Below are 22,740 nucleotides of genomic sequence, written 5' to 3'. Positions count from 1 at the left end.
AGATAACCATTGGGTGTCTACTGTAGGATAGTAGTCTTAGTTTTGTTTGTTTTTTTTGTTTTTTTTTAAGTGCATAGTCCATATTATTTGGAAATTAAAAGGAAGAAAGTACCAAGATACTTTCAGAAAATGCATTAGGGCAAGGAACTGTGTTTATAATATTGAAAGTAGTAGAGAGTGTAGAGCTTTGTTTTGAAACCTGTTTATTAATAATATTTATAGAAATTACATGTTATATATGCTGCTTCCTCCTCAGTGCTTCATGTATCTTTTCTTGGCCTTGTTATATTATGAATATTTGTTTATATATCTGTCTCCCCAACTAGACGTCGAGTTCTTTGTGGGCAGGTATCATGTCTTAATCATCTTTAACTCCTCAGTGCCTGCTGTATAGTGGACAAATAATAAATGTCGCTTGAATAAAGTGTATGTGGGATTATACCTAGCACACCAAACTTCAGGAGCAGTACAGAGCAGGGTCTTTTTTTAAAAGGGTGTATTTTTCTGTGTGTATATAGAAGAGGCTAGAAGTAGATATTTAAAAGATTCTATGATTTTTTCTATCAAAGGTTAGAATGGGTACGTTATACAACCCTATCAGTACATAATTTGAGACACTAATAAGATATAATACACGTCTGTCTTATTTGCACATTTTTTTTTTGGAAGATAGAAATGCATGGTTTTAGTAGATGTAAGGAGTTTACTTTCCCTTTATGTTACAAAATGAAAATGCAGAACAACGTAGAGGCTAATTATTGTCATTTCCACTTTTTGCAGTTAGTGGAAAGTAAAACAAGAATTACACCAGTTTGCAATTTAATAGATACTGAAACTCTCAGGATATATAACTATTGGTATGTTTATTCTGTAATTCTTTTATGAGTGCCTACTAAGTGCCAGAAGCAAGGATACAAAATAGTTGCTGCCATCAAGGATCTGTGAAGGACACAAAAATGTACACAAAAATGTAAACCATCAGATGCCATAAAATGCATAGGGGCTATAATAGAAACTCGTGGAGACTCAGAATAGCAGTTTTTCCTGTGAGTGAGGTATTAGTGTCGTTAATTCTAATATGGTAACTAGAAAAGAGGTCTTTTATTTCATATTTTTATTGTTATTAAACAATTTGTTGATTTACTGTATTTGTAAACTTGTGTCAGTCGTATCAGTTTTTAAAATAAAATACTTTATCATTTTATCCAGACTTTATTTTAACTGAAAAATTATTGTTTGAACGTTGCATTTTATCTTAGTTACGTGTATATAGTTTTTGGAAATGGTGAACAGTGGAAAAGAAGGCTGTTAACTTTATGATTTAGAATGACAGCTTTTAGACATTTAAAGCCTATTTCCTCTGACTGATAATTGGCTTAAGAGAAGAAAAAGCTTTCTGACAGCTAGAGTTGTCCCATGTAAGATACTTGCTTCCCCTGCTACCTAGGGACAAAATTCCCCTAGTTTCCGTAAACACCAAAATTTCGAGAATTTTTTTCCCTTGAAGCTCAAGATTCCACTGAAAACTGTGATAGAAGGTCATGTAAGAGAGGAAGAATTTATTTTCCTATGCATTTCTTGTTGCCAGAGGACATAGTTGTTTTCCATTATTTTCAGTCTCTTAGGATATTGTAGAAAGGTTTATTTTATGGGCTGATATCTTCCATTATTTCTAGTTTCAGGATTCTTTGATATGTTTTGATTAAACATGAACTCAAGCTGCTAGTCCATAGATCTGGTTCATTTTGAATCTGTAGTGGCTAAATGCTAACAGATTGGCTGTTAATCTAGGCAGTAGTATGAAATTTCAACTATCTTAATGAAAAAATGGAAGAAGTCATTTCTGATTGATCTATTATATAGCTGAGTGTTAGTCTAAAACTAACCCTTGCTGTTGTAGTTATTATGTGTAGCCCTAATCAGGCCAAGACTATTTGAGAGCTAAGGAACTTGCCGTTCCTAATACTGGGATAAAATTCCCGATTCCCATTAAAATTTCAATTTTTTTTTCCTTCTTTTCACAAGCTCAAAATGCCATTAAAGGAGTGTGGGTAGAAGGAGAAGGAGGGGGGATTGAAGAATCTACTTTCATATGTTTATTTTTTTTTAAGGCAATCATCAAATGCTTAGAGGATCGAGGGGTTTTTATTTTACTTACATCATCAGCCTTAATATCAGATACAGGTAAGGACAACTTTATTGAAAAAAAATTTTTCAGTATGTTTACTTTTGTTTAATAAGATCATGCAGCCTTAACCTGTCTTCTGATTCTCGTTCTGTGAAGGTTTTGAAGATGAACAGATGGGTCTACATGGGTTGCATTTATTCCATTCATCCCTGTCAACAGGTAAAGATACAGTGACTTACAGTTCACTAAATCTATTGGATATTTTTTAGTCATCATTTTACTTGACCTCTTAGTAGCATATGACACTGTTAACTATTTTTCCTTCCTTTTAAATCATTCTCTTCCTGTTAACCTCCCTGGTTGAACCTGCTTTATCTCCTTTGCAGGCTTATCCTTTCCTCTAAACTTCAGACCCATATATCCAACTGTCGACATTACCACTTAGATATCTCAAACTTACCTCAGATTCAGCGTGCCCAAAACCAAATTCATGATTTTCCCCTAGAAATTTGTCATCTTCCTTCATTATTCTCTATCACTGTGAGTGGCCTCACTATCTAAGCCAGAAACCTAGGACTTATTCTTAATGTCTTCTTTCTTAGTCCCTATATCCAGTCCGTTACTAAGTCCTGTCAATTTAACTTTGTAAATGTCTCTTGAATCCTTCCACACCTCCCCATAGCCATTGCACCTCCCTAGTCCAGGCTATTGTTACATCTTATCACTGTCTCAAGATGACTGCAAAAGCCTCCTCAGTGGTCTTACAACGTTTACTCTTTTTCATTATCCATTCTTCTCTCTCTGATACTATATTACCTGTTAATAACCCTTCAGTGACTTGCCATCTTTCTTAGGTTAAAGTCTGTACTCGTTAACAAGGCCTTCAAGGCCCTGCATGATCTGTTCTCTGCCTGCGTCCCCAACCTTATATCCAGTAACTATTATGTTCTTCAGTCATATTGGCCATCATTCAGTTTCTTGATTGGTACCAAGGTGTTCCAGCTTTTAAGATTTTTACACATAGTGTTCCCTTTACCTAACACAATTTCACACACAGTCTCAAATATCAGTATCAGGAAAGTCTGTCTTAAACATCTATCCTTCACCACACTGCATCAGTTTCCCCGCTTATATCTACAGTGCTTGGCTCACTGTAGGCTCTCAGTATTTGTTGAATGAATGAACAAATGAATGAACAGATAAATATAAGTTTCTTATAATCCTTTTCAGAATTTAGCTTGTGTTTTAATTTATGCTTTAATTTTTCATGTAATCTGTATTATAGAGTAATGCAAATTCTCTGCCTTTGCTTTATAAATATCTACCTATAGAAGTATGTGTCCCAAAATGTTTTTATGAATACAGGGAAGACTTCACTAAAGTATACCATTATAGTATCCAAAACCAAAAAAACCAAACCTACTGCAATTGAGTCGATTCTGACTCATAGCAACCCTACAGCATAGGTTAGAACTGCCCCATAGGGTTTCCAAGGCTGTAAATATTTATAGGAGCAGATTGCCACATCTTTCTCCCACAGAGCAGCTGGTAGATTCGAACTGCTGACGTTTAAGTTAGCAGCTGAGTGCTTTAACCACTGTGTCACCAGGGTTCCTGTTATAGTACCCGGTATCATATACACCCTCTCCTCACTTATTGATATGGCTAAGTTCCAAAGACCAGTTTGTTACGTGAAATCAGCATTGTGCGAAAATGGAGGATGACCACATCCTATCACAAACTAGAGGATGACTACATCATACATAACTGCCAAATTACATCATTATGTAACTACCAAACCACTGAGAATGATGGCCCAGCCAGGTTGACACATCACCTCAATCATCACAGCCAGCATTATACTCATGTTGCACCTCGGCATTTTTTACTGCCAGACGTACGTTGTTAATGTGCAAAATAGTTGGATAGTAGAGTTTTTACTCTTCTCATAAACGTGAAATGTCAGAAAATGAGATAGTCTGTAAGTGAGGAGAAGGTGTTAAACCATTTTCACGTTCTGGCTGGTAGTTCATTATTAACATTTTTATTGTTGTTAGTATGGATACAGTTGTACTATTTTCTGATGAACTCTACTACCAGTTTGATATAGCTTAGCTGTACTCATTTAATGAGTGGAACATATCAGAGACTTTTTATTTGGCAACCTTTGTTAATGAACAATAATTAATAATAGTCTAACAAATAAACGTGATTCAAGGCCTTCATACTCTACCTAGACTTTTTTATATTTCATTTCTCTTTCACTTGTTACTTATTTAAAATAATGAAATGCAAAGAAAGGAATTTTTGTTTTAATATCCAGTCAAAATTTTCTGTTTCACCTTTTTTTTCCTTTTCCCAATACCTGCTATAGTGCTAATATATTTAATTAGTACTAACTTGATGATTCTTAATTCTACAGTTACTTTTTCTTTAAAAAGAAAGGTATAATCCATATTTCAGATTAGTAGGCAATGAAAGTTGTTATCTTTGAGTTTATATTACTTACAACTCTTAAGTTTTCTAGGATTTTATTATGTAGTTCACAGGTACCTGACCTTTTAAACGCTTTTCTTCCCTCTGTTTTCCTTTAAGTTATTGATTCACTGAAAAATTATCATTTCAGAGTGAGCCAGGGAGAAGAGGTGAAACATAACTAGTTAGTTATTCTACTTAATAACTTTTTAAATTTCTGTTTTATTTGCTAGAAAAAGTAGTGAGATTAACAAAATGAGATTTAGAGATTATTTAGGGGTTTTATTTTATTCAGTTTAGTTGATTTGCATTGTAACTTCTTAAAAGAGTTCGAAGTGAGTTATATAGTAATAGATAAGATAGATTTTAATAGCAGAAAATTAGAATTAAATAGTTAGAAAAGCAAGTATACGCACTCTAAGGGCTGGTATTATTGTTAAGGCGGCCATTGAGCTCACTTTGAGCTCCTTGTCAAATAAGATGGAGCTGGAAATAGAATTTCACTTACTCTTTTTAACCTAGCAATTATATTTTGAGTTACTCTTTTTCAGTTCTCTTTCTCTCTTTCTGTGTTTGTGTGGTTGTATGATTGTAAATATATAGGTATGTATTATTTTAAATATGTGGTTATATATCTGTTTCTTTAAATGTACCCATAAGTCTTCTGTTAATTGCCATTTAGACTGTCATTGGAAAATAGTATAGCATATTTAACATTCCGTAATTCTGAAATCTAATTTTTTTCTGCATGTTTTTGTAAAAAACAAAAACAAACAAAAAACTTCAGGTTTTTAATTTATGTGTGTATATTTTAGGAATGAAAGATTTGAAGGTTGAAGATGGTATCTCACTGAAGGTGACACCTATTTTGCCTGCCCTTAATTGTGCCCTGCTAGAAGCAAAGAAATCATTTACTGAAGAAGGAATCCGCCCAAACACATTAGTAAAGCAGAATTTCCAAGAGTTGTACAAAGTAGACAAAAGTCCTTCACTGACTGCCTCTTCTCAGGATGGAATTAAAGAGACTGCGTTCTTTGGCAAACTATCCAATGGTTTTGACTTGGTTCCTCTAGCTGAAAAGTGCCCTTTACAATCTTTAACTCAATTAAAATCTTATTTTTCAGATCCTAGTGGTTATATTTTGGAAGTATCTACTGCTTTAGATTTATTAGCAGAGCATCCTCAGTCTCCTTGTGTTTCAGATGGAATTTGTGATGCTGGATTTTCTTTAGTTATGACTCCAGATCCTGAATTTCTTGACTCAGAGGCAGAATTAAGAAAAGAAACAGAAACAGAAAACAATTCTGAGGAAATTTTTAAAGCAAGAAAAGGAAGTATGGTCCCGTTAAGTCCAGCAGCAAATCTGAGAGTTCAGCCGAAGAGGAAGGCAAGTGCACCACTCATGATACAAAGTAAAAGGGTGAACTTGTGTCGCCCTTTTCCCAAAAGAACTACTGCTGGAACAAACAATGGTTTGGACTCTGCAACAACTCTTAAACTGGCAAAAGGGCAGTTTCCTCAGAAAAGAAAAAGAGGTAAGCGTGATTTATTGAAATTATTAAATTAGCAGATAAAACTAACTGTTGTATTGTAAAACTCTGCTGGGTCAGTGCTGCTCAAGAAGTGTGGATTGTGGCTTGGCAGTAACGTTAGAAGCTTGTTAGAAATGCCAGCATTTCTCTCCAGGTGATTTGTGTGCACGCTAGAGTTTGAGAAGCACTGATCTAAATCATGGATAAGAACCAAGACGTAGGAAAAACTGTACGATTCCTCAAAAGCCTATCCGCCAAAAGCTTATAATTATTTGTAAAACTGCTCCAATTTTCATTTGGTTATTATTTAGGTACCAGTTAGTTTTTATCTAGTTGCTAAGCCATCGTCTGACAAAGAGTGGAGAAGAGGACTTTTTTAAATCAGGCACACCAACATTAGCCAAAAGTGATAACTGATAGAGTAAGCACATATAAAGAACCACCCCCACCCTACTCCCCACAAAAAAGCCTGGGACCTGCAGAACTATAGCAGTCTGGAAGGCAGAGTTTCTAATCCTTTCTGTGTGTCAGAGTTTTTAAAATAGTCACCGGGATCCTACCACAGATCTATTGGAAACATTCTGCCAGCGGCCTGGAAATAGGTAAATTGAAAAAGTTCCACAAATGGTTTCATTGCCCCTTGGAAACTGAAGGAGAATCAAACCATACAGAGCCATTTATTATATAACAGATGCACAGCACAGCAGACAACATGATTTTGGCTTAGAATCATCTCAAATTAAATTATGTTTAGTATATTTTGTTTAAAAATGAGAACTACATGCTATATTTGAGAGAAGGGATCAGTAAACTATAGCTGAAGGGCCATTCATTTGTTTATAAATTGTCTATGGCTATTTTTAAGTTCCATTGGCAGAGTTGAGTGGTTGTGACGGAGACCATATGGCCTTCAAAGCTGAAAATATTTACTATCTGGCCCTTCACAGAAAAAACTTGCTAATCCCTGTTTTAGAGAGAGTCCATCTGTAATGTTTTGAGTTAAAAATTTTGGTGCATAAAGAAGTACCTAGAATGTGCAGATTCTTGGGATTCTAGATAATTAGGATTTTACTCTATGGTTTAACAAGCAGTTATTCCTGGCCTATTATGGTTGGAGAACTGTTGGTTTTGTGTGTGTGTATGCGCACGCACGCGCGTGTATTTAGGAGGATGAAGGAAAGTATGACAGTATAAAACAGTGAATCAAACTATACAGTTATGTAAATATATTCCAGGCCTGCCATATTGTTTTGTTACATGTAAACCAGTATTCTTTACAGTGTTGAACAAATTATCTGTAATTTAACATATATATACTTTTTCATTGTTTCTCAAATTGTATTACAATCCATTGTAAGAAATAGGTTTTATATTGTAGCCCAGTGCACACAAATTCATATATGACTGAAACAAAAATTCCAAAAAACAGCATTTAACCTACATGTGATACAATCTCATATTTTCTATTTCATTGAAAAAAAATTCTGATTGTGACCTATTAAATTTATTTTGCAACCCACCAGTGGATTGTTACATGCAGGTTGAGAAACATGGTGTTGAGCAATGCACATAAACAGAATACTCCCTACTGGATCAACTTGTTTCATTTTTCTTCTCCTAAGACCTGGTTTTGTGAGAGAGCTTTCCTTCTAGCTTGTGCAAATATCAACTTTTCCCCCTAGGTCTTGGTTGTCTTACCTTGTTTTCTTCCTCTTTTAATTTGTTCTTAACTATTTTCCTGCTTAATTTATATTTTACCTCTCCTTATGCTGAAGCTTTTAGAAAATGTAACTGGAGTGAAATGAGAAGTCTTATTCTTAAAAAACAATCAGTATACTCCTTAAAAAGGAATAAAATGTGTTCTGTTACAGCATGACTACCTGTAATAGTTTAGTAGGGAGGAAAATAATTAGATCCAGGGAAATGTGTAACATTAGAGATTCTGAAAGTTTTTTTAGGAAGCATTCCTTTCTCTAATCCCCAAAGGACCGCCCAAATTTTTCCAGTGAAGTGAATCTCTCTCTCTACATTTCGTGAACAGTCATCACAATTTTTATACTATTTAATATCATGTTTAGTGTTTTCAATTAAAAATAGTGTTTTCTGTATAATATAATTTAAAAATACTTGCCAACATCCACATGTATGATTTTTTTTTTTTTATATTTATGATGTTTTAGGGGATAAAATTTTTCTGTGGGAATAACTGAATTTATAAAAAGCCCAGGTGGAAACAAGTTTTCAAAAGAGAGCCTTTATTCAAATTTTTTTAACTCTGGAAGATTGAAGCGTTTGCTATTGTGTAATCTAAGTAGGTAGTTGGTATTTTTTCCCATCTACCTTTACCTTTAGCTGTTTCCTTACTTTTCACGTGAATAGCAAAGCAGAGCATTTTGTGAGAGAGGTTAACAATTATAGTAGATTGGTAGGAAGTAAAACCAGGTGAAGACTTTCCTCAGTGTGCCTTCCTGTCTTCTCTTAACAGATTATTTCTTAGTTGATATTAAGACTTAGATGTGTAGGAGTAGTGAAGTAAAATATATTATTCTTTATATATACAATCTCTTCTCTCTACAGTGTGATTATAGTTTCTGACATCACCTTATGGGAGTTTGTTGCTTTTGTTTAAACTGTATTATACATCTCTCAGTGCTGTGAACTAGCAGATTCAGTCTTACCTGCCATATCAGTTACTAAAGTTTATAGAGACTTTTAAAAATTAAGTTGTGCTTTGTTTTTATAAAGTTATTACTCTAATGTCTCTCTTCTTCACCTGACTATATATAGACAGAGACACTTGGAAAGTTCAAATTTTTTTTATGTGAGAATTTCCAACTCATGCTTTGTTAAAAAAAAAAGTATTTTCATGAAGTGCTCAAAACTTTATATTTTATTCCCCATTCTTAAAGTTACTCCCTAAAAAACAAAAGGAAAAAATATGCTGATAAATATCTGAGCCCTTACCCCTAAAAAAAAAAATGGTGTCTTCTCTACAAAAGGTGCTGAAGTGCTGACTGCACAGTTTGTACAGACAACCAAACTGGATAGGAAAAACGAAGAAGCTTCTATTTGTAAAGATGTTCCAGTGGCAATGAATGCTAAAAGGGCAAGGAAACGAGAGAAATCTCCAGTCAAAACTGTTCCAAAGGCTAAGCCATCTGTGAAGAAATCTCTGCAAAAACAGAGAGTAAATATAGTAAAAGGCAATCAGAATCCCAGAATCAGAAAACAACCACAACCTGGTAAGAAATAGTCTTCCTGTAAATTTAAATACTACAATACAGATCTAACAGATTGCAGGATAGCATATTGATATAAAAGCAGTTAAGATATATCAGTAATTCTATCTAATTCAAACACAGGTATAAGTAACTTGGTTTCCTATTGTAAATAAATTAGGAAAGTGCAAAGATTCAAGCCTTCATAAAATAGACGCTAGTTTTTAGTTTGCATAAACCTGAGCATGAATTGTCTACAAGAGTTGAAGTATAGATGACTTTAGTCATTTATGGCTAAATGTACATGGACATTGTATCTGGCAGTACTTTTGTGGACCATAATCAGTTATAAGAAGTAGAAAGTTATAAGTTTATTTGCCTAAAGGGAATTGTAAACATAGATTATTCGAAATAGTCAATAATCCAGAATCCTGTATTTGATTTTAAAAGACATTAATTTTAAAAGCAGCTTTACTTTTCTAATTTTGCTTAAGTGAATAATAAAGTCTAGTTATATGAACAAACAACTGACTGCTTTAATTCCATATTTTCAACTGCTAGATATGTCCTCTTTACTTGAAAGTCCTGTTGTCACCTTAGACCTTACCTCTGTTAAACTGAACACATACCAGCTTCTCTTCCAGGTCTGATTCCTTTCTTTACTTCACTCTGACCCTCACTAATCTCTCTTTTCTTTCATTTCCTTTTGGGTTTTTGCAAACGTTATAGAATTCATACTATTTTAGCGGTGTCTCTTGGAATTTTTTTTGTACTTAGCTCTCAGATATTTACTGACTGACTGATTAATGGGAGGAGGTGTACAATTGGGTAATTGGCAGAAAAGTGAGCCCAGAAAATGAAAAGCTATCAAAATGTATATTCAAAAATAGGCTGATTGTGTTGTGAATGTCTGTATGTATTGTGCAGCCACATTCTGAGTTAAAATTTTAAGGTTACTACCTTCTAAATCTCTTAATTTTTCCACCATTTCTTAACCACTTGTACTAATTAATCCATTTTATTTCTTATACTTAAGATATCAGAATTTAGGAAAGCAGATGGAAACATAGCCACGTTGGCCTCAGTTTGAAAATTACAAATTTAAAATATTTTGAGTTTTAATTTGATTATCAGAATGAAATGAGAATTTTTATGTCAATTATGTTGTTACTGAGACTAATAACTTTCTTTTTATAGTGTTTTATTCATTGAACTCTATTTTTTAATGTAATTTGGCATCATCTTATTGGTATCTTTTAAATAGAGATAGATTATTAGTGTTATATCTTTAATTGACTGAGAATTAACAAGTCAGTAATTAAATGATTTACCTGAAACTACACATATTTATTAAACTGAATCAGGAGTAGTCATTTCTTTTTACTTCAGTACAGTATTCTTTATATTAAGCCATGCTTGTAACTGATACTCTGTGTAAGAGGTAAATAAAAATACGAAAGCCATAATATTAACAAAGATAGAATGAAATTAGTGTCAATAAATGTGTCAGATCATAAAATGAACATCATGTTTCCAATACACCAGTGAGGCTAAGAAGAGATTGCTTTGCTTTGAGTCCGTTTCTTCCACCTAGCCTCCTTGGGTTTAGTATTTTAAATAAAAACTAGGCACTGCTTGGTCAATTTTACCCTCCCATGCACATATACCCTTATCATTCTGTTTGACAGCCTCATAGGCCAGAATTTTCTTCTCATCTTTAAATGTACTGGTCATTGGCCTCTACAAACAGGTTGTTAATTCATTTCAGATCTGTTGCTGTCAATTATAAAGAGGGGCACAGTTGGCTTTCCTGTTCATCCACCTACCTGCAATAGACAATCATTGCCAAGTACAGATGTGAACTTTATTATCCTTCATAATAACAGCTTTTAAGGAGGCTTAATTAATGTCTGAGAATGGCTAAGTAAACCAGTTGAGAATGTAACCCTTTTATGATTAAAGGCAATTGGATAGACTTGATTGTCTTCAGAAGGGAGCATTGTCAGTAGACATGATTTGCTATTTTGTGAATAAATTAGAGGGGAAATGTTTTCATTGCTGAAAATGAAGTTATAAAAGGTGATGAAATTAATTGGTGTTTCTAAATACTCATGACTTTTCTAATTGTTTATTCTTAACATTACATCTTATAATTAAAGATCAACATGGTTAAAGGTCATCCCTAGTTTGCATTTAGGTAGTTTCTGCAATAAATCACTTGTTAAGTGAAATGATTTCTAAGAAAATACGTTAACATACTATAATATACGCTTAAAAACCCATTGCCGTCAAGTCAATTCCCACTCATAGTGACCCTAAAGGACAGAGTAGAACTGCCCCATAGGGTTTCCAAGGAACACCGGGTGGATTTGAACTGCCAGCCTTTTGGTTAGCAGCTGTAGCTCTTAACCACTATGTCACCAGGGTTTCCAGTATATACTTAAAACTTACAAATTCCTAGATTTTATAAATTCACATTATAAGCTCCCGGAGGGTAGGACTCTGTTTTTGTTTCTGCTTTTTCCCTCTTTGTGTATTTCTTTAATTTAGCAACGTGTCTTATATGCAGTTCAATACATGCATTTCGAAGGGTAGTTTCTTTTTAGATTAACATGCATACGCCTTAAGACTTGTCTGGTCAATAAAGTATAATAGATCTAAGAGCTGGAAGAGACCTCAGTCCGATAGTAAAATTTTTAATATACAATCTGTGTTATAAACAGGAGGTTTTTTTGAATATGTTCATCTAACCATTATTTTTCACTAAAGCATAGTAATATGGCAAATAATTAATTCTAAGAAAATCAAATGTTACATCTTTTTTTTTTTCTTCTTTATATTGAAGCCAAAGGAGAAACTGCCTCACAGCTTCAATCGGAAATCTTATCAGATGGTCAAGAAAATATTATTAGCATAAATGCAGCTCAACCAGAAAATACCACAGTGGCTCAGAAAGATCTTCCTGAAAACTCCATTGTCAACTATGACTCTCAGGCCCTAAATATGTTAGCTGATCTAGCTTTAAGCTCTGCTACCTCCTCCACACTATCATCTGAGCCTAGAAACCTTCCCTGCACCTCTGACTTGCCACAGAATGATGTTTTGCTCTCTAAAGACAATTCTTTGCGAGGTACATCTGACCATGAATATCACAGAGGAATTAAAAGTCAAAAAGGTGGACTATTACCTAAGGCCTCCCCTGATAGGAAGACTAATTCAGTGTCAGACTTAACTATTAACCAAGATGAAGAGAGCTTGGTTCCTTGTAGCCAAGCCCCTGTTAAAGCCCAGTCTGCACTTACTGAGGAAACACTAGAAACTTCAGACGCAAGCCAAAGCTCTTGTGTTGTTGTGGAGCATTCATACGCCCTACTCCTTGCGGAACATTCGAAGAAACATCTACAGCAGAGAGGAGTACAAGGCCCTGCCTTTGCCAAGAATGGAACAAAAGGCCCTGAAGCAGGAACCCCAGTGGGAAAAGTTATGCCATTTCGGCATCAGCAGAACACCTCCCCTTTGCAAAAGGTCTTTGATCCATTGGTAAAGCGCAAGAGTAGATTGATGTCTTCCAGCCTAAAAGACTTCTACTGCTCTCATACCGTGTTTAGCTGTGATGGCTCCTTTAAGGTCACTTTCAAATGTGACACAGAATATGTGTTCAGCTTAGATAGCAAATATACTAACAACGCACTAGAGAAAACTGTAGTAAGAGCTTTACATGGGTAAGTGAAACTTGAAAACCGATTTGACTTTTTTGTTGAGATAAATGTAGTGAGAGGGGATACTTGTGCCAGACTTCGGGAGAGGAGAAGTGTTGTGTGTAAAACCAAGCACATATGTTTACTGGCAATTAAAAATAAGGTACTGGTTTTTCCGTTATCTGTCAATGGTCACATGGAGAACTTTTTAAAGATAACTTTAGCTTTGTGAATGGCTTTCCACTTTGAGATGCTGTTTTATAAGCCTTGGTGGCCTTTGAATTATAATATTTAGATGAGGTCTTAATATAAAATAGATAGAGAACTAATGTTCTACAGACTGAATTCCAGAAGATACATTTAAAGAATTACTTCTTGTTAAGTTGGTCAGATTGATATGAGTGAGCAGTTTTCCAAAGGGATATTCTGTCAATCTTTAAAAAGAGATCGAGGCCATAATAGCAGTGTGGTTAAAAGTTCAGACTTTGAAGTTTAAACTAACCTAGATTTGAATCTAGGCTCTTCCCACCTATTAGCTTTTGTGAGCTGGGGCTTCAGAGCTACTGTTCTCAGACTATTGTGTTTATGACTCATTTCGGTATCTTAATGAACTACAGATTCTGACTCAGTCTTTTTCGGGTTGGGCCGGAAAATCTACATGTCTAACAAATTTTCAGGTGATGCCAGTGGAGGATGATAGTCTGTAAACAACACTTTAAATATGGATTTAGTAATGGCTACGTTATGAGGTGGTTATGTACGTTAGGGATTTACACAGTGACTGGTTACTAATAAATGGTAACTGTGACTCTTAGCAGTGGAGTCCTTTGGGTATTAGTCCAAAGCTCTAGTACTTTATTTGTTAAGTCAACTTCATATTTATTCATCGTTTCATGTTGGCAGTTTTAAAACAAAGAACTAAGGTTAAAAAGGCACAAATGGTTAAGTACTTAACTACTAGCCAAAAGATCAACAGTTCAAATCTACCCAGAGGTGCCTCAGAAGATAGACTCGGCAGTCTGCTTTTAAAAGCTCTCCGCTTTGAAAAGTTTATGGAGCACAGTTCTATTCTGACACACGTGGGATTGCCATGAGTTGGAATCTACTCCATGGCAGCCAACAACAACTCTTAGCAAGAAGCGTTAGCTATGTGAAATGACATTCAGCTACCTATTAGTGAAATTTTCACATGATGAAATTGATTCCACATATATCTGACTTCTTTTCTTCCTCATGTTCGCATACAGTATGTTCATATATACTCACAAGGGTCATTTCCTTGGCCTTCATCCTGTTTAACTTAGCCTAACTCTGCAGCCTCTCTGACTCATCCCCCTCTAGGTATCTGCTATCCTCCTGTCTGTCACATGCTCAGAAATGTTTTGTACCTCCCCTTATGGTGTCAGGTTATTTTCCAGAACTGTAATCTGAAAATAGCATAGTTCTGCTGAATTGCCTGCAGAAATACTTTAATCTTCAGACTTTCCCAAGTATTAGAAGAGAGATACAGAAATGAAGAAGAAATGAGAGCCAGCCAGACCTAGCAAAAGCAAGGGAATGAGGATTTGGGTAGTTGCTGAAACAAGTATTCACATAATAACTATATTGTGTTTGTGTGGTGTAGAGGAAAATTACTAGACTGGGAGTCAGGGGACCCATGTTCTTATCCTGGGTGTACCATTTATGGGTTTTGTAGTTTGGAGGAAATCACTTAAATGTTCTGATTTCTCAGTTCTCTTCTCTATAAAATGAATGAGTTAGATACATTTTAATGTTTTTTATTTTTTTCAGTACTGTCATTCTAGGAGTTTATCCTTATCTCTGAGAGAGAATATAAGTAGAAAAGAATTGTAGATAGTACTTTAATTTTATTTGTTAAATCAACTTCATATTTATCTTATTGTTTCATGTTGGTATAATTTTAAAAACAAAGAACTAAGGTTAATAAGACACTTTGTTTATGATAGTAAGATCATGCATTAAAATAACTGTTTTCAATGATTTTTGTGTGTTATTTTTTCTTAAATCTCAGGCCCTGGAATACTGATTTGCCTGATAATGTGGAAGAAGTGAAGCTTTTACTTCATATGTGGGTAGCTCTGTTTTATAGCAATCAGAACAAAGTTATACGATCATCCCGAAAAGTCGTAGAACACAGCAACCCAGCAAAATATGTATCTATAAATAGCACAATAGACTCTTTCGAATTCAGTGAAATCGAGGAGTCCTTCAATGTGGACAGATGTTCTGCGGACCCTCTAGTGGAGAGTAAGGAAACTTCCAGGGGTCAAGCTACCGAAATGTCCTCCCCTGACACTAACAAATTGCTTCCTTTTATTAAACCACCACCTGCAAGAAGCTTGGAACTCTGTGTACAGAGTGAACAGAAAGAAATGTTTGCAAGAGAAAGTCATCATGATAACTCGGGAAGCCACAATTTCATCTATTCTTGCAGTAATGAGGTATGTAAGGCTGAATACTGTAAATGCTGGCATTATGTTTGAAGGAATTTTCTTCTTGGTATGTAAAATCACATTCAAAATAAGGGATTGGTTTATTTTTAAGAAAGTGGATTCTCCAGCTGTGTAAAGAGTTACAATGCCAAAAACCTAGTTTTTATAAAGTGTCACTCCAGTGAACTGGAGCTGGAGCTTATTGACCATCCTGATTGAAGAAAGAGAACTAGAAAAAAATCACAGGGGTCAGATGATCTGGGTGCCAACCATAATTTTGTCACTTACTAGTTATGCAGTATGGGGCAAGTTACTTATTCTGAGTTTATTTTCTTATCTTTTAAAAGAAATGAATAATACCTGTCATATCTTAGCTAGAGTATTGTTTAAGGATCAGATGTGGTAATCATAAATATTAGAAATGCTGTGATAAACCTTAAAGTAAACTAAACTTGATTATATTAAAATGTTTAAGGAAAAAAAAATAACAGTAAATAAAATGTCAGACCTATGAGAGGAGTTATTGCAGGTAACTGTAAATATGGAAAATAAATTTTGTTCTGTTCCATTATTCTCACCTTATGTTCAAACATGTGAGGTAACCCAAATTCTAACTGGGGCAAATCAAAAAGTTACATCAAAATTCTAAGGAAATGGATTGACAAAATATATACGTTTAAAGCTTTTACTCTTGCATGCACTTGAGCAGCAGCTACCACTGTCTGTCTCAATATTGAGTAGCTTCTAATACCTAGGGTTCCCGGGTGAACTTCACAGGGTCTGCGAATTTCTTGAGATAATCATCATCATTATCAAAACCAACGTTTATTGAGCACTGTGTGCCAGATAGTATTCTAAGCCCTTTACTTGCATTAATTTCTCACAGCAACCCTCTAACTAAAACCAGTTAGTAAATTGTCTAGCCAAGATTCAAATCTAGACAACCTAGATGTTTCTCAGTGTTGAAGTCTATATATACACACACACACACACACACACACACACACATGCATATATTATGTGTTTATGTGTATATACACATGTGTATGTATGTATATATTATGTATATGATTTTTTTTAATATGGGGTCCATAAATTTCATATAACTCTCAAAAAGAAACAAAGTCCAGTTAAGAATCACTACCTTAGAAGAAGAACATATTTATAGCTTAGTTTGGCAGATTTCACTTTACTACCTGTATACTTACAAAGTACTTTTTGTTGTAATATGTAATTAACTATCATTAGTACTGATTTGAGGAATGATTTTTGGCACACATGAAATTGTGTATAAAGAAGTATAAAAAACGGATTATTAAGATTAATGATTTCTAACAATTTCTCCAGCATTTACTTAAAAAATTTTTTCCATCATCTTAGATACTGTGCCTACATTTTTCAGGCACACACACCCCCACACACGATATACCACTCCCTTACTCTACAAATAGGCTAGGATGTGAAGAGAATTGTAGCATGATAAGCATTAGAAGCCAATAGCATATTGCTTTTAGTCATGTGTTTAATTTAGTATTTCTTTTTAAATGATTAGACTTTGTTAGAAACATTACATTTTACCTGCAGCAGATATATGCGTGTGTGCGTGCGTGCGTGCGTGCGTGTGTGTGTGTGTGGCAAGATTGTCAAAATTTGCATTTCACCAAGACCTGAAGCGAGGTATAGTATCTGCCAAGTCCAGAGATGTAAGAAAAGGTGAAGCCAGGCATGGTGAGATTCAGATTCAAGACTGTGGCCAAATGTTAACAGCCACAGCATGATGCAGAAGGTCATGGAAGAGTTATCAGAATGACTGTCACCAGCAAGACTCTTACAGTGCTTTGTGTCTGGTCAGTCATGTCCTGTTAAAATTCCTGAGTCTCAGCTTCACCCTGCCTTATTACTTGGGTTGGTTTCTTTCTTTTGCTTATGGCAGAAATATCTTTAACAAGAAGTTTAAAACACAAATACTGTCTTCCAAGATGGTTGCCTCAGGACATGGTAGGAAATCTGTGAATATAATGTTCCAAGAATTATGAAAGTATCACCAATTATATAATCAATCCATTTTACCATGTTCTGGACAAGACACTGCTTCAGCCTTTAAAAAAAAAAGATAAAACCCTGTTTATGAGGTTATCAAAATTGTTCAGAGGTATTTTTGCTAATGTTTGACGTAAATCCTTCTTGCTGCTGTTTAAATCTGAGCCCTGGTGGTGCAGTGGTTAAGCGCTCAGCTGCTAACCGAAAGGTTGGCAGTTTGAACCCACCAGCCACTCCACAGGAGAACGATGTGGCATGGCAGTCTGCTTCCGTAAAGATTACAGCCTTGGAAGCCCTATGGGGCAGTTCTGCTGTGTCCTATGGGGTCTCTATGAGTCGGAATCAACTGAACAGCAGTGGGTTTTTTTGGTTCACTGTTTAAATCAGTCCCTGTTGTTTGTTTATTAATGCCAGTCACATTGATAAGTTTTCTTTTGCTCTGAAAGAGGAGATACTGTAATGAGGAAGATTATCTACAGTTACAAGCAAAGAAGATAACTAAGGGGTAAGGGACTTTTATTACTGGAGTGGAGATTGATACCTTGGGAAAACAGCTAATCATTGTTTTCTGAGTACAGGGGATAGTTATTACTCTGTTTTCTCACAGTAAAGCTCTAGAGTATAGTGTATTTATAGTCTAATTGAAACTTGGTGTTAAAAAAATCTATTCTTCACTTTAAAGTTTATCTTTTAATTAAAATTTAGTGTTCTTTTCTAGTGCTAAATTTCTAAACTAAGTGATGCAAACAGACTGTATTTTCAGGTCTTCGAAATGTCAGTGGTCTAGCCACTTTTCTTCTGAGAGGTCCATTTTTAAAAAAATTGTGCAATCAAGAAAGTTTTGGAGTTGTCATCTGTGTATATTTTTAAAGAAAAAAGTTTCTATTTCAGGGGTATTTTAAGCCTAGCTAAAAGGAGAATTTACTTGATCTCTACTATGGATATTCTTACAGATTAGAAAAATGAAAAGACACAAACCAAAATTGATCCTTGCCTTTTCTGTTCTTCACATATATAATTGTAAAAAAAAAAAAATCTATTTCTGATTGTTTTGTCATTTCAGGTCATTGGAGAAAAAGCTGAACATGAAGAGTCAGATAAACTGGAAACTTCTAATGTTGTGCTCTCTAGTAATGGAAGTACCCAAACTAATGGACCTTCTATTCCTGATGAAGATAACACCTTTCAGCCACTTGATAGCGCAAGAATGACTTCTCACAATGATACTGTCACACAAACCACATTCACCAAGACTTACAATGGGATCAGCAGTCAGTCAGTGACTTGTCAGAAGTCTGCGTACAGCACTCTTGAAAGCAAAGTTGATGTTTTTCATACAACAGTGCAAGCAAAAACAGGGGTTGTACAGGGCCTTATCCAGCATAACAGCCCCATAAACAAAGAATGTCAGCCTTCACTGGAAAGGAAAGATGATGATATGGGGTATGTAATGATTAATCTGGAACCAGTTACTCTCACTTTTGAAAAAAATGCCTATGTACCAATACAAACAGAAGCTGTAAATAGAGCTGATAAATCTACAACCTTTAATATGGAGTTGATTAAACAAGTATCACCTGGTACAAGTCTTAGCCATCCTGTGTCCACGTTTGAAACGGCACAGACCCAAGGTCTTACAGACATTCCGTCTTTAGCGGGGTCAGAACAAAAAGGCAGTAGGTACCTTTGTGCCTCCTCAGTAAGTAGAGAGACGCTTGCTAAAGAAATGTGTTTGTTACAGAAAGAGAGTCCTCTTCGAGTGTCATCATCATCTTCTGATAATTCAGCGGTAAAGGAGGCAGTATCATTAGTTAAAAATTTTAATTATCCGTTACCCAGTGAAGAAATGAGACTCTCTCGAGACACTTTTCTGCAAACTGAAAGTCTCTTCAGCATATCTTCAGAAGATATTACAGAGGCAACACAGTTTGAAGAAGTAGCCTCATCATCAGCCTCTACCATCTTAGAAAGAAATTATCCACTTAACTGCATTTCATCAAGAAGTAATATATCAGATGACTCTTTAGAACTAAGGAAGAATGACAATGGTTGTCTAAACAGTGAAAATACAAATTTTGAATCATTTAATTCAGCATTTACCAAACAAACCAGCCTATCTATGAGTAGAGAAGAAGTCAGCCTAGAGTTATCAGAGGAAGATTCTGACATTGACCTAACTCTAACAATATCGCCGCCTACAAGTCCCAGAGAACAGATTCCAGCCGATGAAATAGAGCAACTTCAGGAGGCCCCATTATCAAGTTTAGAACTTCGGGATATAGCTGAAGAAATAATTGATCCAGAAGAGGTGACACTCATAGAAAACAGAGAAGTGAATTCTGCTGATTGTACATCACTGTCACAGGAGCCATTAGAAGATAAGGAGAAAAAAGGTGATGATTTTCAACCAGCCACTTTAGTACTTTCTAAAGACAGTTCCACCTTTGAGATTTCAGAGGAAGTTAATGTTACATCAGACTTTCCATATGATTCTTTAATTGAAGAAGTGTCACCAGCTTCTAGTCCTGACCCCCTAGTACCAGCTGAGGAAGCACGACAATCTCAAGCCATCTCTCTGTGTAGTTTAAAACTTCATGATACACAATGTGAGGAAAGTAACAAAGCTTCCCAGATTGAGTCGGTAGATTTAGCCATAACAGAAAAAGAAAATTCTTCTGTTGGTCCTACGCACCCAGTGGGACAGAATAACTTAACTCAGGTACAACAAATGCAGCGTTATGCTGAAATGCCTGTAGTATTGAATAGTCATCCAGGAGGAAAAGATAGACATTTAACCCTTCCTGGTAAAGTAACTGAGGAAATTGTCCAAAGTGAGAATGATAAGGTTTTATCTTCCCCAGAAAACGTACAGTCCTGTGATGCAGAATTAAACCAGCCTGCCTCAGCTGCCAAATACAGAGATGACTCTAAGCGTTCTCTTGAAAAACTGGTAAAACCAGGAAGCCCATTACAGTCAGTTAGTATAGAGAACAGAAATTTGGACTTAGAGCATCTTATGTTGGAGACTAGTGAACATTCATTTAGTCCTAGAAAGATTATTGAAAATAAGCCTTTGGCTGACACACTTATTTCCACAGCTGCTTCAAGTGGTATGAGTGTGTCGTTAGAACAGCCGACTAGCCCTAAAAGCATTAAGAAAAATCTCTTTAGCAGTGATTTGAAAACAAATGAAGGTAATTATTTGCAGGTCAAGTCCCTGAACTCTGACACACAGGCATGCGCGCACTCAGATATCTCAAAATTTGGTTCTTCCTCAGATAGTGCTACATTAACCCACTGTACAAGACCGATAAATGTAGAGACAGAGTTTCAAACACAGGAAATATCAGTAGTCAAAATGGCCAATTTGCTTAAGAATAGTGAAACTAAAGCTGAGTTACATAAAGAAACCACAGATCTAGGAGGTACTGTCTTTCAGTCTAACACTACATATTCTCAGAAAGGTGAACAGACAATCCACATGCTGCAAGATATGTCAACATATGAAACACAAGATCTTTTGAATGGTGGATTCTTTCCTGTGTATGCTGACTCTAACCAAAATACAGCAGACACCAGTGAAAATCAAGAGCCTTCTGCTTCCTTTGTTCCAAAATCTTTTGACTCTTCTGTTTGTGGAGTCTTCAAAGAATGTATGGAAAATAAGAGCACTAGTAAAAGGCTTGAGGCCGAGGATGGTTCTGAAACGCTGGATAGAGACGTGGATGTCAGTGTGAATTCTGACATACATTATGAACCACTTTCTGGAGACTCTGATCAAGACTCTTGTGATTGTAGGAATCCCAAATTAGACACGGAGGATTCTTGCACTTTGAGCTGTAGTCACACCAGAAAAAGAGAAGATGCTACTAAAGATGATTATGAGTCTTTCATGAGTGTAAACAGTAGTGATAATGAAGATTGGGGCTACTGTAACAAAGTACCAGGATTGGAGACAAGCATTCCTCCCAGAAACTGGTCCAGTGGCTTAAAGAAAGAAGATAAATGTGTACCATGTTATATCCAAATCAGAGATCTCCATGGTATCCCCAGGACCTATACCAACTTTACTGTAACTAAAGAGTTCAAAGATACCACGAGAACTTTGCATAGCTTGAGGAGGCACCCCAGTTTCACTGCAAAATGTGGCTTGATCAGTTCCTGGACAAGTACTTGGCAGATAGCAGATGACCTCACCCAGAACACTTTAGATCTGGAATATCTGCGCTTTGCACATAAACTAAAACAACTTGTAAAGAATGGGGAATCTCAGCATTCTGCCTCGTCCACCAATGCCTTTCTGACAGAGTCACCTATCCAAATTACTGTTGGAGCTTTCCCTTTAACAAAAATATCTGAGTCCCCTGTTGTACATCCTGCATCCAGGAGCAGAAGCCCGCTTCTGGTGACGATTGTGCACTCAGACCCTAGACAACGGAGTCAGCACGTGAGAAGCCACACGCCTAGCTATTCGGACAGTTCTTCCTTCTGGAAGGAGAGATGTCACAGTAGATATCATCTTCCAAATTCCGAAGGAAATCAGACTGTTTCATTCCATCTCAACAAATTGAAATATAACAGTACTTTGAAAGAATCTCGGAATGATATTTCACTTATTCTCAACGAATACGCTGAATTCAACAAGGTGATGATGAATAGCAACCAAGTGGTTTTCCAAGATAAAGAGCTAAATGTTGCTTCTGGAGAGGCCACATCTCAAGAGATGTATTCATCTTTCCCAAGAAAGCCAGCCTCCTATGAAGACATGATTACAGACTTGTGTGCCAATTTACATGTCAAACTAGAAAGTGTTATGAAAGAGGCTTGTAAAAGTACCTTCCTATTCTACCTTGTCGAAACAGAAGACAAGTCATTCTTTGTAAGAACAAAGGTAAAGTGCCAGATTTTTCTTACAGTTCATAGTATTTTGGTTGACTTCTAGTTTTAGTTTATTTTAGAAGTAATAAATTTCTCATTCTTGGCTTCCAAAAGAAATTATGGAATGAGATGGCGTTTTTACTTCACACACACATTAAAATTTTACAGTTCAGTCTTCATCTGCATATTAAGTGCTATGCTACAAGGATCTGCCATTTGTACTATATTTAAAGACTTTTATTATGTTCCAGAATTAGGAATGAAATAAAATTTCTCCACATAGTGACTAATTTTCACAAAAAGTTACCAGTGTAGACT

At 35.6% G+C, this 22,740-nt stretch overlaps 1 protein-coding gene across 4 annotated transcripts in view; it reads left to right on the top strand.

The window, feature by feature from the left end:
• TASOR2 (transcription activation suppressor family member 2) overlaps window positions 1-22,740 on the top strand; it is an 81,248-nt gene that overhangs the window by 47,334 nt on the left and 11,174 nt on the right. For all 4 annotated transcript variants that reach the window (XM_023734425.1, XM_023734424.1, XM_023734423.1 and 1 more), the window contains 7 exons: window positions 2,112-2,184; window positions 2,285-2,347; window positions 5,419-6,138; window positions 9,135-9,377; window positions 12,199-13,075; window positions 15,084-15,513; window positions 18,608-22,435. In XM_023734425.1, the coding sequence (XP_023590193.1) occupies window positions 2,112-2,184; window positions 2,285-2,347; window positions 5,419-6,138; window positions 9,135-9,377; window positions 12,199-13,075; window positions 15,084-15,513; window positions 18,608-22,435 (6,234 nt within the window). The remainder of the gene's footprint in view (window positions 1-2,111; window positions 2,185-2,284; window positions 2,348-5,418; window positions 6,139-9,134; window positions 9,378-12,198; window positions 13,076-15,083; window positions 15,514-18,607; window positions 22,436-22,740) is intronic.

This window comes from Trichechus manatus, unplaced genomic scaffold (assembly GCF_000243295.1).
Source record: "Trichechus manatus latirostris isolate Lorelei unplaced genomic scaffold, TriManLat1.0 scaffold00067, whole genome shotgun sequence".
NCBI lineage: Eukaryota > Metazoa > Chordata > Mammalia > Sirenia > Trichechidae > Trichechus > Trichechus manatus.
This window is presented reverse-complemented; position numbering and strand designations above follow the sequence as displayed.